General features: G+C 37.7%; 1 protein-coding gene across 2 annotated transcripts in view; it reads right to left on the reverse strand.

The window, feature by feature from the left end:
• GRM7 (glutamate metabotropic receptor 7) overlaps positions 1-18,255 on the reverse strand; it is a gene marked incomplete at both ends in the record, with an annotated part of 809,284 nt that overhangs the window by 557,847 nt on the left and 233,182 nt on the right. For both annotated transcript variants that reach the window (XM_079713568.1, XM_079713567.1), the window contains one exon: positions 6,752-6,968. In XM_079713568.1, coding sequence (XP_079569694.1) covers positions 6,752-6,968 — 217 coding nt within the window. The remainder of the gene's footprint in view (positions 1-6,751; positions 6,969-18,255) is intronic.

Raw genomic sequence — 18,255 nt, forward strand, 5'->3', positions numbered from 1 at the left:
GCTGGAGATTATACTACTGCTGCCATTTCATGCTAGATAACACATCTACCCCTGGAGCATGGATATTACTGCTGCTGCTGTCAACAAGATGTGTTTTCCATTGCCCCTGATTCTTTGTGTCCCCAGCTCTTGATCCATCTATGGTGGGTATGTCTGGGTGTGTCTGATTAGCTGAGACTCAGTGACATGGCTGTGCCTTAGCTTCGAAGGAGGCTGGGGACATGAATATCTGGCCTCTTAGGAGTGATATGCAGCCTCATTCTCTCATCAAGACCTGATCGACTGGTCATTCTCCATGAATTTATTCATGGAGAGGGACTTTAAGGTGCTGTGCTATTTAAAAAGACAAATGTACACACTGTGATCCAAAACAGGACCATGAAGGAAGACTAAGGCAGGGATAACTTTTTTTCCCCAAGGAGTTATGTTTTGGAAAAATAGATTGTAGTTAGCTTGTAATCCACATAGAAAGCAAAGCGTTAGCAAAGGCACAGAATATCTTGAAACCCACAGAAGTTTGACTGTGGCGGGGCAAGGAGTGTGTGCATGGGGACTTGAGGTGGGAATTAAAGATGGCAGGCCTAGTGTGGAGTGAGATGGGTGATTAAATCAGACACCAGGTCAGAAAGGACCTATATTCCATGCTAGACACGTTTTAGTCAATCCTCTGGGGTAAGGGAAGCCAGGGACAGATAACAGAATGGCTGTATTTGTATTTTAGAAAGTTGATCATTTTAGTAAAATGGATGCTATATTGGAGGAGTTAATCTGGAGGCATGAGTAACTGGAGCTGTGAATCACAGTGAATAAAGTGGAGCCCAGAACTAAAGTAACTGTACAGGTAATGGGGATGAGGGGACATTCTCAAGATGTGCTAAAAGATCCAGTATGGGTTAAAATCTAAAATGTGGTGCTAACCACTGAGGGTCCAGAAATTAAAATAAAATAATAAAGCTTCTTCTTGAGGAACTTACAGTTTAGTTTTAAGCACAACTGAAAATAGATATTATGAGAGTGCTTGTGATTTTGTATTTTGAAATTAAGTCCTTATTCAACACCTGTATTTAAGCTGGGACCGCAGAACAGTTCATTAAGGAAACACTCCAACCAGACATTAAAAGGCCTCAGAATTTTCTATATTCACCATGATATAGACAGAGGCAAAAAAACAAACAAACTGGAAAATCCTCAAATTTAACATAGATACATAGATGGGGGTATTGGGAATTATAGCCTTGTTGCATCACAGTGCTGTAAATTTTGTGTGGGGACAGTAACAGGGAAGAATAAAGTAGATTTAGGGCAGGGGTAACTGTGACATACCAGAGCAAACAGATCTAGGATACAATTTTTGTGACCCACAAGTCACAAAATTATATATCCTAAAAATTATGTATCATATGTCCTCCCTCTACATGCCTTTTCTCCCTAAAAGGCAAAGGGAAAAATACAACTGTTCCTTTCTTTTCTCTTTCCTTTAACAAATATTTGCTGAATGGCTTGTAAACGCCAAAAGTTAGGCTAGATGATAGGGTCCCAAGGCAAAGTGCTTGACCTCATAGAGGTTACAGCCAGTCAGGGAAGACTGACAACAACCCAACGAAAGAGAGCACTGCATCTGTGAAGCAAAGAGGAGCAAAGAATCCTCTAATAAGAACAGAATCCTATAATGAACAAATCCAACTAGTTCCTAAGGTCTAGAAAAAACGGAGGACTGAATAATAGTTACTAATAGTCAATTAAATCTTCACTTAGTTATGCTAAGTAAGAATATCCTAGGTCAAGATAAAGTATTAAATAAAAAGAAGTTCTAGAGTTTACCTGACTAATAATGAGAATAACTGAAATAACTGTATTAAGTGATTGGCATGAAATACCAAAAGATAGCTCAAATATTCTTTCTGGTTTTGAACAGTTGATATGTCTCACGACACCATGGCAGTAACAAATCATGACTATTTTTGTCATATTGTGAAGCAGTGGTCATGGGATTCTCCTGAAAATTGTCTGGCAGACTAGAAGAGTTGTATGTGATGTCCTTACTCTTGTAAACCTTGACCCAAATTTAGTTCACATGATCTGGACTATATGAGTGACTTATGATATTATAAGCATTTCCTTTGCCCCTTACTTAGAAAAAGGAGTCTTTATGTCTAATTTACGCTATTTAGTTTATTATGTTGACATGAATTTTAAAGCACATTGGGAGCGAATAATCTCTCATTCTCTGTGATACTAATCAATAAATTGCTTTTGTCGATACTGCATGTGCATCCATTCAAATATACAGGGCGATTTATGCAAATATAACTGTTCTACAAACATCTCATCATCTGAGAAAATCATGTTACAGTCCTTTCTGAAAGTTCAACAAGGAGCAGCATCCATGCATATTTAAATATCTCATGACTATACATGAGATGAAAATTATTGAGGTTTTCTGACAGCTTAGAGAAACTGTATGTAAGCCCTCATGTCCCAGGCAAATTAGATGGCGCCCTGCTGAAGGATGGCTTCTTTTTCTGACATCATTGTCTTGATTTGTTCTATCAGAGTCTGACAAAGGAGCATGCACCCCACGTTCTAAGCCTACATGCATGGTGGAAATCTTTGAGGCTCCAGTTTTACAAGCAGCCTTTGGTTCAGGACTTAAGTCTAAACTTTGGAACTAAAGCATTTTAACAGAGTGAATCTCTTACAGACAGTTATAAAGAAGAAGAACCACAATCTTCAAACTGTTTAGAAAGAATGGAAGTAACTCTTTGGAACCTTCCAGCAGAACACAGAAACAACATCAAGCTTATGCTCGATGAGCTTATGAGCTTATGCTCTACCCCCACCCTCACACACACACACCACATACATAGAACAACTTGAATAGCTCACTTCCTTTTCTTGTTATGCTTCTTATATGATGGAAGCATATTAGTAAGAATAGCAACCATAACTCAAAAAGACACATGCACCCCAATATTCGTTGCAGCACTATTTACAATAGCCAGGTAATGGAAGCAACCTAAATGCCATCGACAGGTGAATGGATAAAGAAAATATGGTACATATATACAATGGAATATTACTCAGCCATAAAAAGGAATGAAATTGGGTCATTTGTAGGGATGCGGATGGACCTAGGGACTGTCCTACAGAGTGAAGTAAGTCAGAAAGAGAAAAACAAATATCGTATATTAACGTGTATATGTGGAATCTAGAAAAATGGTACGGATAAACCAGTTTGCAAGGCAGAAATACAGACACAGATGTAGAGAACGTATGGACACCAAGGGGGGAAAGCAGGGGAAAGGGTTGGTGGTGGGATGAATTGGGAGATTGAGATGGACATATATACACTAATAAGTATAAAATAGATAATAAGAACCTGCTGTTTAAAAAAGTTAAATTAAATTAAAAAAGGAATAAACATACATCCCCAAAACAAAAAACCCAAAAACTAGATAAATAAATATTATTCAAATTAAGAAAAAGAATAGCAACTCAGCTAGTCTATATAATTATATATATAAATATATGTATATTTATATATATATAAATAATCTTTGAGTTATAACTAAAGGCAAATGTTATCTATCACTAGTTATTTTCAAACTTTTGAAATTCAAGCAAAAATGCTACTGATTTATAGGAAACTAGTGAGGAACACTAAGAATTAGGTGTCACTGGGTATTGTGTTCCCCATACATGATCTTATTTATTTTACCGAGCTGATCATCATTAATCTCATTCTCTATATTAGGAATCTGAGAACTTGGGAAGTTCAATCTTGTGTCAAAAGTTGTACAGCACAGAAGCAATGGAGCCCATTATTCAAATCCAGGTCTTTCTGATACCTCAGTGCTTATGTATATGCCACACTGCCTCTCCCACAGACACACCTTGGCTTGTATCTTTCTTGAGGGTAAGGTTCTAGAAGCAGCAGGCAAAGGAAAAAAGTAAACATTGAAAATTGCCCTTGAAAATTCCCTAAAATTCCCTAAGTATGCATACTTCCCCAAAATTCCAAAAGGGCAAATTTTAAAAATCCTTTTTCTTTGTATTCTGAATTAGAATATATTGCTGTTTCTTTGACTGAAAATCAGAGGAAGTAGTTGGATTCTTCTTAGAGGTCGTGGAATATGAATATGTATCTCTATACACTGGAATCACCTTTGGGTTAGCAAGACGCTCACAATATGAGAGGCCCACAGAAGTGACACTCACTGAAGAAATGATGGAATCATGTTTCCCATCTCAGGTTTTTTTTGAAGTAATACACACACTGAGTGAGTAAACTTACCATACTCCATTTCAATTATAATTTTCCCTCCTCTTTATTTCCTCTTTTTTGAAGGGATGGGTAGGGAGTTAAATGCAGGGGTGTTTATTAAGCACACAAGTGAATTCACTTAAATTGCAAATATGCTATGGTTCCAAAGAAATTTAATATAAATACACATCAACTATCATAATACTTAAGGTGAAGAAGAATTGATTGAAGACATTATCTGAACCCTCAATGTTTTCTGGCATTTCGGCAGCTGGCTGTTTAGTTACACTCATCCCCAAATTCAAAGGCTTTCAGATTGAAAGATTTCATCCAAAATGGCTGCCAATAATACAATTTTATTTTTGAGTTGTGTCATTTCAATATATTGATATCATTAGCTAAAATTATGAGCTGGGGAACTCAGACCATAATACCAAAACTTTTCCTTTTTGAAGAGTCATACAGCAGACTCATATCTTAAGTTTTCACTAAGTGACACCAGGAATAAACAACCTTACAAAACTCACCACTGACCTGTCTATAGAATACAGTCTTTTATAAAGGCCAACATTTGTCTTGATCCTGTCCTTATTGAACAAACAACATGATTTTGACCTTCTGAACACTGTACCTTGTGTAACAAAATGGGTAGTGTCCTTTGCTTTGTCCAGTACAAAGTGCAGTATTAAATCTGAGATCCACTTGCAGCAATTATGTAGAACAAGAAGGTATTTGAACTTTATTTCTGAGCTTTATCTTACTATTTTACCCATATTTTCTCTTCATCTTGTCTTACCTATTGGCTATTATGCCCATATTTTAGATAAGTCTTTAAGTGGGCCTCTCACATTATTTTGGTCAAAGCAGGAGTCAAAGAAACAAAGACAGAAACAAACACATAGCTATCAAAAGTGGTTAGGCTTTTCTTTAAAGATTCATGAATTCAGTTGTTAATGAGTCTTATAAATCACAGCACGCAAGATACAAGGCCAGAGTTAAGATTTCTTCCCGAATCAGAAAGTTTTTCACTGAATTTACCAGAAATGTTTCCCTTAGAAACAAAGCAGCTGGGACTACAGTAGTGACTCAGACAGACACCATCTCTCTTAGAGTCTACGGGACAAGACAGAAATCAACAACAGCAGCAAATTATGCTAATGTGTGTTAACTATTGTGGGAGGAGCCACTAGAAACACAAGACCAAGCAGACAGAATCCAGGAAGTTTTGTGTGCTTGTTTACTTGAACCTAGAAATGGCGTTTAGGATGAGCCCTGTAAATGACTAGGAGCTCGGCAGTCAAAGGTGCTAACAGTGACAGTATTTCAGCCGGAAGGAAGAGTACAAGACTGACCCAGCCCTCCAATGACATTTTCAAATTAGAGATCATGATAAGGTGCTGAGTTAAAAGCACAAGATTCATAAACATGTCGGGGCTTCCTTATTTCAGTAGCCATGTAAAGACACACCATCTATATGCGGGAGCATTACATGCCTGAGGATGTCTGTAGTCTGAAAGCAAAATACTCAAAGCCATGTCTTCAGGATTTATGACATCTTTCCTCGTGAAAAGAACCTCTGTTTCTATTGCCTTGCTTGTTTGTTTGCTTTATGGTTAGTTAACTATTCTGGGCAATGACAAGTTGGATAATATTCTTACAATCAAAACTGAGGACCAGACTTTAGCCTAAGAGCTTTTTAGGAATATCCAAGCATGCATTTTTTAAAAAAATATATGTCTACTAGATCCAATATTTCCATATGGGGAAGTCTGTGTATATATTGTCATGATTCCTAAGTTTGAAGATTTTGTCTCGTTTTTTCAAAATCTGACCGATGGAAGCCAGCTGGCTAAACATTCGAACCCATTACCTCCATTTTGAGCTTAATAAACATACATAAAAGAATCTTCTCCAAATGCCACCTAATAGAACTGTCTTTCTCAAAAGAATCTAAAGTTTCAAAGAGTATTTGTCTAAGTACATTCTACTGCCTGGATAATTTACTTAATTTTGTTTTGGCCAAATCATTCAGAGCCCTCAGTGTCATTCCCCTTCAAAGCAAAGTGTCCCTGTGGTTGGGTTCTCATAATTTAAACAATTCTCTCCATTTTGGAGACTGGCGGAGAGAAAGGACACATGAAGAGGCACATTTAGCCACACTTGCTCATGTTTCCATATACAGCCTGCAATCCACACTATTATCTATTACACAGAAGTCAGATATCAATTTTACTACCTATTTTTTTCTCTCCATTTCTTCCATTAATACTTAAAGGGATTTCAGTTTCATAGCTTTGAAAATACTCTCTTCCAAAACAACAAAGCATTTTAAATGAAGACTTTGCAAATTTACTTCACAGGCAAGGGGGAACATGAGCGTAGGGATAGGGCAATTACCAATAGTGTTTGTTTAATAAAGATTGAAAGAGCTCTATAAGCCAGAGACATTCAAAGAGGGTCATCTTGATCACTGCAATCTCTTCCTACCTGCCTCTTTGGAAATCTGCGTGAAGGATTCCACACCTTTCTCTCCATAACTTCCTTCCGATGCGAGAGTAGACACATAATTCCAACCCAGGGCCTTTACGATGTCTACCATGGCCTGGGCTTGGAAGGAATCGGGCGGGACCACACGAGAGAAGAAGTCATAGCGACGGTCATCACTTAACTCGGGTGCCGTTGATGCATAACTAATCTGGGGGATCTGAAAAGATAAGAAATCACCACATGAGGGCACACCATCGGGATGTGAGAGATTCATGTATACTTATGACAATTTACTTAAAATACAGGGCTTGAGCTCCAAAGGGGAAGTGTGTTTTGCCACACATAGCACGGAAGTGTAGACCACCTAAATGCAACCAACCACCTCTTAACAGCACAAGAAGCATCTACTTTTATGCTTTGGCCTTTTTTTCTCCTCTTGGAGAAAGGAATGGGGATGGAATGGGAATTACACAGAGCATGATGATTGGGCGGAAAAATAATTTTAACCATTCTGGCTAACATTGTGAATCATGCTTTACTTCTTATACATTAATAGAAACAAAAGGCACAACAGCCTAACTGGAGTGTGTACAGAGATTGGTTTAGTTGACACATCTCATGAATACTGGTAGACGTCGTTAGCCATCTAACATTGATTGAGTGCTGATCACCTATGAGGAAATATCTAAGTAAGCTGCACGCATTATTTAATTTATTCTTCACAAGAACATTATGAAGTATTGATAGCTCACTAACACCCTTAGAGCCAGGTAAGGGGGTTCCCTGCCCCAACACCATCATTTCAGCTCTCCTGGCACTTTGGAGGGCCTTTCTCAAAATTTTGTAAGTTTCATTTGGATGCTGAGAGAGAGCTGACAGTCCTGATTGAGTGGAGCCACGTGGACCTCTGATTCCCACTTTTTTACCTTTAGAGAATTCTCTGGCCCTCTACTGCATGTGGGATTAACCAGATGTCTCAAGGAGTTCTAGAACTTGTGCCTAGAGCAGGACCCTGGTTTCAAGAGGACAATTTAATGAGCAGATTATTCCTCTTGACAGGCACAGTATTTATTTCTCAGGATCATTTCAGATTAGACAACCTGAGTAGTCCTGACATGCCGATTTTAGTTAAAGAAAATTACGCATTTAGAAAGAAACCTTGAAAAGAAAATATTTACCCAGGATCCCAAATACTCTAGGAGAAGACCTGAAGCAGCCATAGATGAGGAGCATGGCTTAGGGTCTAATGTCAGGACCTCTAAGCTAGTTACTTGTACAAAGAATGCTCCCCAGTTGTTTCTCTTAACACTAGCATGCAGAAGACTATGATAGGTATGATTTATCTACCTGTAAGAATGATCAACTCCTACAAAATTCTGGTTGTAAACTCTCCCAGGACTTACCCTTGTTTTAGCATAAAGATTTCTCATGTATCTAAAAGCCAGTTTTGATCTTTGCTCAGACAAAGCCCAACAGTGCAACTCTTTGCCCCAAAGATCTAAAGCTACACTCAAGTTAATTCTTTGAGCCCTGATAATTCTACTCAATATTGACCTACTTTTCTCTTTTCAGGGCAGTTTGCCTCAAGTTTACCCATTTGACATTGTTTAAAGCTGGTTACTACCTCTGTAAAGCTCATTTCTCCACCAGCCTTTCTAGGTGAACATTACAGTCAAGTCTTGCCCTGACGGTCGATGACCCACCATTTTCCATGCAGCCCAGCCCTGATGCAGTTCTGCTCTATGACCACCAGGGGCAGGCTCTCCATTCCTGACTTGAAATCCAAAGCCACCATGAGAAAGCCTCCAAGTCTCCTGAGGGTCTGTACCTGAGTAACTCCTCAGTTACAGGGGCAGTGAAGTGCAGTAGAAATAAAATGGGATTTAGTGTTGAGAAGATCTGGAATCGAAGCCTCATGTTTCTGTTCACTAGTGTTTACTGTGGTGAATATTTCGCCTCACTGAGTTGGTTACATTATTAATTAGTATAAGATTGTTTTGAAGGGCAGGAATAACAAATGTGCATTGCTTAGCATGATGCCTGGGACAGTGTGGGTACTTAATACATGGGGTAACGACAATCAGAAGAGAGAAAAGTGTGTGTTTTCTTACTAAGTTTATGCATTCTCCACATTTGACTTCCCAAGTCCTCTGTGACACGTTAGCAAAAACATTTCCCTCACTGTCCTAAGAAAATATGTTTACATATTCCTATCATTATTGCTTTAGAAATAATATGTACTATTTATTTAACTCTTCATCATGTGGCAAGAATATTCTAAAAGTTTGGGGTTTATTTTTAATGTTTTAAATTTTATTTATTTTTATTTAAGTATAGTTGATTTACAATATCGTCTTAGTTTCAGGTGTACAGCATAGTGATTCAGTTATATATATATATGAAACTTTTCAGATTCTTTCCCCTTATAGGTTATTACAAAATATTGAGTATATTTCCCTGTGCTATATAGTAGTTCTTTGTTGGTTATTGTTATCACTAAAAGTTTTATATGCATTACCTTATCTAACCAACAGTAAAAAGTCTTCACTATACTTTATTATACTATACTATTATTAAATCATTTTACAAAAGAAGAAATTGAGACTTGAAAGTAGACTATGACCTTGCCTTAGGTCACAAAGTTGTAAGACAGAGCAATACTCAAACCTGACATAGCCTAATGCAAACTTCTAAACTCTTAACTATGATACTTCGCTGAATTGTTGCTAAAACATTTGAACAATAAGCATAAAATAATGAAGGGTATTAGATTACTGTGGTCTAGGCCAAGTTCTGTCCATAGTACTGACTACAGAGCCACTGAAAGCAATTTTACAGGTCACCCTCAGACTGTCGTTAAAACATTTTATATAAATGTCTTATTAAAATTTATACAAATATGTGAAAAGACTGAGTTCCTATGTTTCATTTATAGTTCAAGGGTTATAAATTTTAGGTGAAAAATATCAACTGAATAAAGGCTTTGGACGAAAATTAAAGGGAAGGAGGGAGGGAGGGACGGAGGGAGGGAGAGAAATACCTTTTCTTACAAGAAATAAAAAAGGAAGAAGCCAAGCATGGCAATACATTTCCATCAATTTCAACTTGTGGAAATGCAAAATCTTTGTGCTGTTGCACAGATGCCTTCCTTGCCAAAATCCCTTTCTACCTTTGAACAAGTGCTAATAAAGATACATCCAGCCCTCTACTTAAATTAGCATTTATGTAGCTGTGGTAAAACATCGCGATTGTGAAATGCCTCCAGTGCAAATGTATTTTCTAAACTGTGCCCCAAATTTTAGTAATGAAGATCCTGGTGAAGCAGATTTATTTCCTCACTACCCACTGAAATGACTGTTATCAGTGGTTTATCCCTTCATTATAAATAAGAAAGACCTACCAGCTTAAGACTAATATGTCCCTTTAGGATCACACACACATCCTATATTCAGGGGTAATTATTTGTACATTTCGCATATAATGATGCTAGAATAAGAAACGAACAACCAAATGGATTTCATTTCTGAGAGAAAAATATGGCTATATAAGGAAATTCCCCCCAGCAATAGGAGATGAAGAACAGCAACAATGTATGTAACCTATGAAATATGCTCTGTTACTTATCAACTATTATCCTATATATTTAGTTACTTGTTTTCAAACTGATGTTTAACTCTACAGAGTAATTATGTTGAAGTATGTATTATAACTGGTACCTGAAACTGACCAAATTATTATTAGTCATCTTCAGTGATTAACTGACACACTCCCCTTGATATCGTAGCTATACTTTCTTCTTCTGCTATTGAAACTCTACCCTCTTGCCAGTCTCCTTCAGAAATGTAGAACTGATCTTCTGATGAAGAAAATTTAGTGTAATCACACTTCTGCAACATGAAAATAAATATCCCATCTCCCTTTGAGCCTTCCTTTCCCCAATTTAAAAACCAAAAATTTTTCATCTTTATTGTAGGACTTAATTTTCATCTCACTGTATTTTGTTGTTCTTTACTCTTTATAAAAAATTGGCCTATCATACAAAAATGGTTTTGCTAATGTTGAGTACCAAATAGGGTTAAAAACATCTCACACCTTTAAATTATCATTTAAAATTTATGTAGGCATTTTTCACAGAACTAGAATAAAAAATTTCAAAATTTGTATGGAAACGCAAAAGACCCCGAATAGCCAAAGCAATCTTGAGAACGAAAAATGGAGCTGGAGGAATCAGGCTTCCTGACTTCAGGCTATACTACAAAGCTACAGTATGGTACTGGCACAAAAACAGAAATACAGATCAATGGAACAAGATAGAAAGGCCAGAGATAAACCCACACACATATGGTCAACTTATCTTTGATAAAGGAGGCAAGAATATATAGTGGAGAAAAGACAGCCTCTTCAACAAGTGGTTCTGGGAAAACTGGACAGGTACATGTAAAAGAATGAAATTAGGACACTCCCTAACACCATACACAAAAATAAACTCAAAATGGATTAAAGACCTAAATGTAAGGCCAGAAACTATCAAACTCTTAGAGGAAAACATAGGCAGAACACTCTATGACATAAATCACAGCAAGATCCTTTTTGACCCACCTCCTAGAGAAATGGAAATAACAACAAAAATAAACAAATGGGACCTAATGAAACTTCAAAGCTTTTGCACAGCAAAGGAAACCATAAACAAGACCAAAAGACAACCCTCAGAATGGGAGAAAATATTTGCAAATGAAGCAACTGAGAGAGGATTAATCTCCAAAATTTACAAGCAGCTCATGCAGCTCAACGTTAAAAAAAAAACAAACAACCCAATCCAAAAATGGGCAGAAGACCTAAATAGACATTTCTCCAAAGAAGATATACAGATTGCCAACAGACACATGAAAGAATGCTCAACATCACATTAATCATTAGAGAAATGCAAATCAAAACTACAATGAGATATCATCTCACACCAGTCAGAATGGCCATCTTCAAAATATCTACAAACAATAAATGCTGGAGAGGGTGTGGAGAAAAGGGAACCCTTTTGCACTGTTGGTGTGAATGTAAATTGATACAGCCACTATGGAGAACAGTATGGAGGTTCCTTAAAAAACTAAAAATAGAACTGCTATACAACCCTGCAATATCACTACTGGGCATATACCCTGAGAAAACCATAATTCAAAAAGAGTCATGTACCAAAATGTTCACTGCAGCTCTATTTACAATAGCCAGGACATGGAAGCAACCTAAGTGTCCATCGACAGATGAATGGATAAAGAAGATGTGGCACATATATACAATGGAATATTACTCAGCCATAAAAAGAAATGAAATTGAGTTATTTGTAGTGAGGTGGATGGACCTAGAGTCTGTCATACAGAGTGAAGTAAGTCAGAAAGAGAAAAACAAATACCATATGCTAACACACATATATGGAATTAAGGAAAAAAAAAAGGTCATGAAGAACCTAGGGGCAAGTTGGGCATAAAGACACAGACCTAGTAGAGAATGGACTTGAGGATATGGGGAGGGGGAAGGGTAAGCTGTGACAAAGTGAGAGAGTGGCATGGACACATATACACTACCAAATGTAAAACAGATAGCTAGTGGGAAGCAGCCGCATAGCACAGGGAGATCAGCTGGGTGCTTTGTGACCACCTAGAGGGGCGGGATAGGGAGGGTGGGAGGGAGGGAGACGCAAGAGGGAAGAGATATGGGAACATATGTATATGCATAACTGATTCACTTTGTTATAAAGCACCAACTAACACACCATTGTAAAGGAATTATATTCCAATAAAGATGTTAAAAAATAAATAAATAGGGCTTCCCTGGTGGCGCAGTGGTTGAGAGTCCGCCTGCCGATGCAGGGGATGCGGGTTCGTGCCCCGGTCCGGGAAGATCCCACATGCCGCGGAGCGGCTGGGCCCGTGAGCCATGGCCGTTGAGCCTGCGCGTCCGGAGCCTGTGCTCCGCAACGGGAGAGGCCACAACAGCGCAAAGCCCACATACCGCAAAAAAATAAAAAAATAAAAAATAAAAAAAAATAAATAAATAAATAAAATAAAATAAAATTTATGTAGAAGTCAACTTTCCTGACACCTTTTAAGCACTGTAAAGCAAACAGTAAAAGCAATAAAACCATCATTCTTCAAGTCATCAGATGTAACATTTTCCCAATCCATACATTATCCTTAAAATAGGAAAAGGAAGAACCAATTCACTCTAATTGGACTTTTAAAATATTTATGCATATTTAAGAATTTCTGTAAATCTAAGAGAAATAGGCTAGGGGAAAACTACTTTCAAGAAAATCAAAATGGACATTTAAGTAACTTCCATCTTCTACACACTGTAAAAACTTTCAAGTCATCAATATTTGTACCTCACCAATACAAGTGATTGTGGTGACTGAATTCTTTAGGTGGACTGCAAGAATCATCCAAATTAGTGGCACACACCCCTCACTAGGAGGTGCTCGAGGCTCCCTCCTAACCACTCCCATATTTGCCCTAGAAAGGAGTCAGTTGATGAGTTTTTAGAGAGCACTAGTTTTCTTTGGTAAGAAGTGTCACAACTCTCATTAAACAATTATTTGTTTATCTGTTTATTGTTCGCACCTTTCCTGGAGAGTATTGACCTTGTTCATCATTTTATCACTACTGGATAGCACTGCACTGGGTACAGAATACGAACCTTATCATTATTTGTTGAATAAAAGGGTAAGCCAGTGAAGTAATGAATGAAATAATCTGAAGGAAATAGAATCCCTCCTGCACAGCGCTGGTGTGGCCAGAGGGACCCACAGCACTTGGGAGTTATCCCCGCCCTGGGAGGGGCTCTGAGGGGCAGCTGAAGTCACAGCAGCAAACACTATTGTCACTCTTTCTTTTCCCTGGCACATTTTTCCCTGGGATTTCCTTCTTCATCACTGGCAGGTAGAACAAGCTGACAATGGATTGGGGTTCAAAGGTAAAGGGACCTAGGGAGTCATTTAGGGGATTGTTCACTCTGTTTTTTTTTCCTCTATGCCTGAGACCTGACAACTCCAAGCACCATACACCACAGTGCCCAGAGTTCACTCTAACTCTGCGAGACAAACTTGGTGTGAGGCACTTTTACCTTCCAAGTGTTGACAAGATAGAACCCTTCTAAATTTAGTTTTATCCCATAATCAGTCTAAAGGCAAAGGGATCCCACAGGCTTGGAAACACACTCCTTTAGGCATCATCCTAGTGTCAACATCTATCAAAATAACAGAAGATCCAAATCCAGATGTGGACTAGATCACAATAATGCAAATATTTTAAAAATCCAAACTGTTGCTCCTATTCCAACATGAACTTGCCATGAAAAATAAATACTAAACATTTATTTTAAAAAGTAGAACCGTTTCATTTATGTAGAAACAAATGAAAGATCTGAAATTTGTTTCATGCGTTTTGAGCTTCTTCTTTTTCTTTATATTATAAGGGCAGCGCCTATAACAAAGTCAGTCACCTGGGAACTTCTTACCTTTGGAAAGGTAAATGAGGTTTACGGCCCCACCAGGTTCCTGGGGAATTTGCACAGCCAAGAAAGGCAATCCAAAATGTACTAACACTTGCTCCAGAGGGGAGTTTCCACGAAACTTGTAAAAGGCAATTTTTGGAAGTATCATGAGCAATTAAGACAATGCTTCAGTGTACCAGTTGAGATATTAATGAACTCCCAGTGGGGCATTATTAAGTTCACAGTCAGCAGTAATTTCACTCGTAGTTCTTATTAAGCTTTATTAATATGGATTCCCCCCAAAAGGAAAAATGGTCAAATAATCCATTCAGGCTCATTCTTTGAAGCACCACTCTCCATGATTTATATGTATCTCTTCTCTAGATAACATCTCTGCTCATATTAGGATGGCTGGGCACCAGTTCTGATTTTTGATAGTATTTATTTCAAAGTACTGAGGAATAACTAATAATTTTGAATTTGTTTAAAGTCTGGAATTTCACTCAACCTTAAATTCCTCACAACAAAGATTATCAAGTATTGCAACTCTTTTTCTTTGCCTTTCATTTCTTTAACTGTATGACACCAAATGCATTAACATTCTGTAAGTGGTAGTAACCATTTTCTTAGAACCAAGTAATTTTATGTGTGGATTGCAAGTCAAATTTGTCTAATACATATTTTAAAGAATGTTATCTATTATTTTTTATTATTATTGCTTTATTAAATCTCTCTATATACCAGGCTTTTGGAGGTGAAATACTTTACATATATAATCTCATGAAACTTTGCTGCACCCTAGAGTTGATACAGATATTACTGTCATGAATACTGACTGTTTTGCCTTCCACATCACTCTGTTCCTGTAGTTTATGTGGAGATGGTGGTACTGTAGGATCCAGATGCTGTGTGTGACACGAGCCCGCCTATCAGAACACAGGGTTCCTTTAAGCTACATGGCTGACTCAAGGGAAATCACATGACCTGACCTAGACCAAGGTGAACAAGTGAGATGCAGTATCAAGGTGAGGTCAGAATTCATAGACAAGAGAAACCATCTTCTTACTGAAATGCCTGAGAGGAAATAATATAAGGCTGTGGTTACTGATGATGATGATGATGAAGATGATGATTTTCCCAGGGGAAGGGAGGAAAACATAGTATCTTTCACATCTCACACTTGGCAAATGTTAGAAACAGCGCTGGAGATAAAACTTGTCTCTCCCTATTTCCTATGAAACATAAAAGATCAGGAGAAAGCTATAACTTTTGGGTGGTTTATAGCCGCCAAAATAGCAACACATGTAGCTGCCATCAAGTGGGACACACTCTCCAGGATTATTTATCCATAAAATGAGGCTAATCATATGAGTCCAAGCTATACCACAGGGCAAACATGGAACATTTACAAAATGAAAACTGTATGTACCATAGTCACATACAGGGCTCTTCTGTCCAGTGTTATCTGCTTAGATAGGCATCTTGCTTACAAGTGTGAGAAAGGTTGCATGCATGTGTAGTATGTAAATAGGCTTTCTGTGGCCTTCTGTAGATTGGAGAAATACCTCTACCCATATCTCCATAGCATAAAAAGACAACGGACAAAGGAAAATTTCCCTCCCAATATGGCACCACGGAAATCACCAGTGTACACTTTACCAGGCAAACAGAGAGAAGAACAGGGCAGAAATAATGTTTAGGACCCATCAGGGTCCTTCCTAATCTTACATGACCTATCAGGGTCCTTCCTAATCTTACACGTCTCTGAATTATCTCCGTCCAATATCCCTATAAACTATATATTAAGAAACAAAAAGTAACCAAAGTAAGTGTTTTAACATTTCTCAATATATTAGAAATGATCGTAGATCTCTTTCAGGCTCTGAGGGCCAGATTCTCACACCAAGAGGTTTGGTTTTTCAAACACTCAAGGGTGACCTTTAAGGTGTTTTGCTAGCAGTACAAATGTCAAATCTCTGTAGAGTAGCATCTCTTACCTTAGTACTATTGACATCTGGGGTCAGATAATTCTTTGTACAGTGGGAAGTGTAGAATGTTTAGAAGCATCCCTGACCTCTGTCACTAGATGCCAGTAGTATATCCTGCAGTTGTCATCGTCAGAAATGACTGCAGACAATGCAAAGTATCTCTGTGTGTGTAGCGTGTGTGGTGTGTGTGTGCAGTGTCTGGTGTGTGTGCGAGGTGTGTGTGTGGTGTGTGTGCGAGGTGTGTGTGTGTGTGTGTGTGGTGGGTTAGGGAGCGGGGAAGCTGTTCAAAATTGCCGTGGTTGAGAACTACTGGGCATGAGGTCCATCAGGGTAAAAGGACAACCACACTCATAACAACATGGTCACAAAATGAAAATAAAAGGAGATCTTTTTAATGTGTGGTGGCCTGTCTCTACCTTACCTATTTTCATTTCTACCTGCCAATCGTCCCAATGATCAAAGCTCAGCATGCTTCCCAGCCACCTTTAGTCATCCGGTCTCTTGGTAGAGAGCACAATGACACTGCTGCCAAAAGGCTCAGTCCTTTACAGGGACACAGCCAGGAGATTCTTAAAGTGAAGGAAGTCTGTTTCAGGAGAGAATGAAATCAAATTCAAACTTATTTTCTCTCTGAGAACCATTGCCACCTTTATAAGTACATTATAGTCCAAAAAATCTTGATTATTAAGGATGGTTGAACATGGAGTGTTATAGTTAATTGAATACTGTAGCAAACTATGTGCTAGACTCTATGTGAATTCCAGTTGTGAAGAAGAGCATAATAAAATGCACTTAGAAATGCTATGAACAAGATGCAATCTTCACTCAGTGATTCAGAAGCCACTGTCAGGGTCTGGCAGAGCTGCAAGCACATTAATTCTCATTGTATAAGACTACAGATGTAGATGTTCCAGAAGGTGAAGTTAAATCTGTGCTGATCCTTTGATTCCCTGAAAGAGGCTTACTTGACAAAAATTTCTCATTTATTTTTTTCCCTCATGAAAAGGAAGAAAACTATGCTGTTTATTTTAGCTTTTGTATGGCTTATATTCCAAGTAAACAAGCATTTGGTGACTATATGTTAATACAAAAAAGATGATTCATTAGAGTTCTGCACAGTAAATAATTCCCTATTATTTAATTCAGATACCACATTACTATACCAATGGCATATGACCAGTTTTTTTTTAATCTGTAAAATTTAGGAACCACAGATATAATAATTAATAAGGTAAACCAGTTTTAGAGATCTGACAACCTAATATGTAACCATATATGTACACACATATATGTGTAAATATATATATATATATATGTATACATATTCACATATACAGAGAGACACAGATCACAAAGGAAACAAAACAGCTAAATAAAAGAAGGACTGACAGTGGTACCATAGATAAGGTACAAGGTAAATTCTGAGTTAAGAGTAAACTTGCATTTAAAGCCTCCAAAATGTTCTAAAGCACAGACATACACACACATACAAAACATCAAAGTTATTCCAAAGTATATCTATAATCAAATTCATCAGACCAGATAAATTTAGCAGACAATTTTACAGAGTGAATGTATTTAGTTCTCTGTGGCCTTATTTATGTATGGGCTATGTACAGGCCTGAAATACCTGCTTCCTATCTTTACTTATTTAAATCCTAATACTTCTTCAAGATGCAGGTTTAGTACATGCAAACTGCTTTGGGGAATTTCCCCCGATTCTCTCCAGCTAACAAAGAGTCCTCTCTTGGTCCTCAACACTCTTTGCCGTTTGTCACTTAGCTTTCATCCCATTTTTATTATTACCAGTTTTGTATGCTACCAGACTCCTTGAGGAAAGAAACTATATCTCTCTTTTCTTTTATGTATCTTATTGGATCACATCATGTACATTGCAGGTTTGCAGAAATGCTGGAGTGTCATTGGTATTTGAAAATCGCAAGTGAGGATACTTTGGGCTACAAGTAACATTACAGAGAGTTCTATTACTCAATTAACAGTGACTTAGATAATACAATCACAAAATAAATCTGG

Source organism: Hyperoodon ampullatus (genome assembly GCF_949752795.1).
Source record: "Hyperoodon ampullatus genome assembly, chromosome: 10".
Classification (NCBI taxonomy): domain Eukaryota; kingdom Metazoa; phylum Chordata; class Mammalia; order Artiodactyla; family Ziphiidae; genus Hyperoodon; species Hyperoodon ampullatus.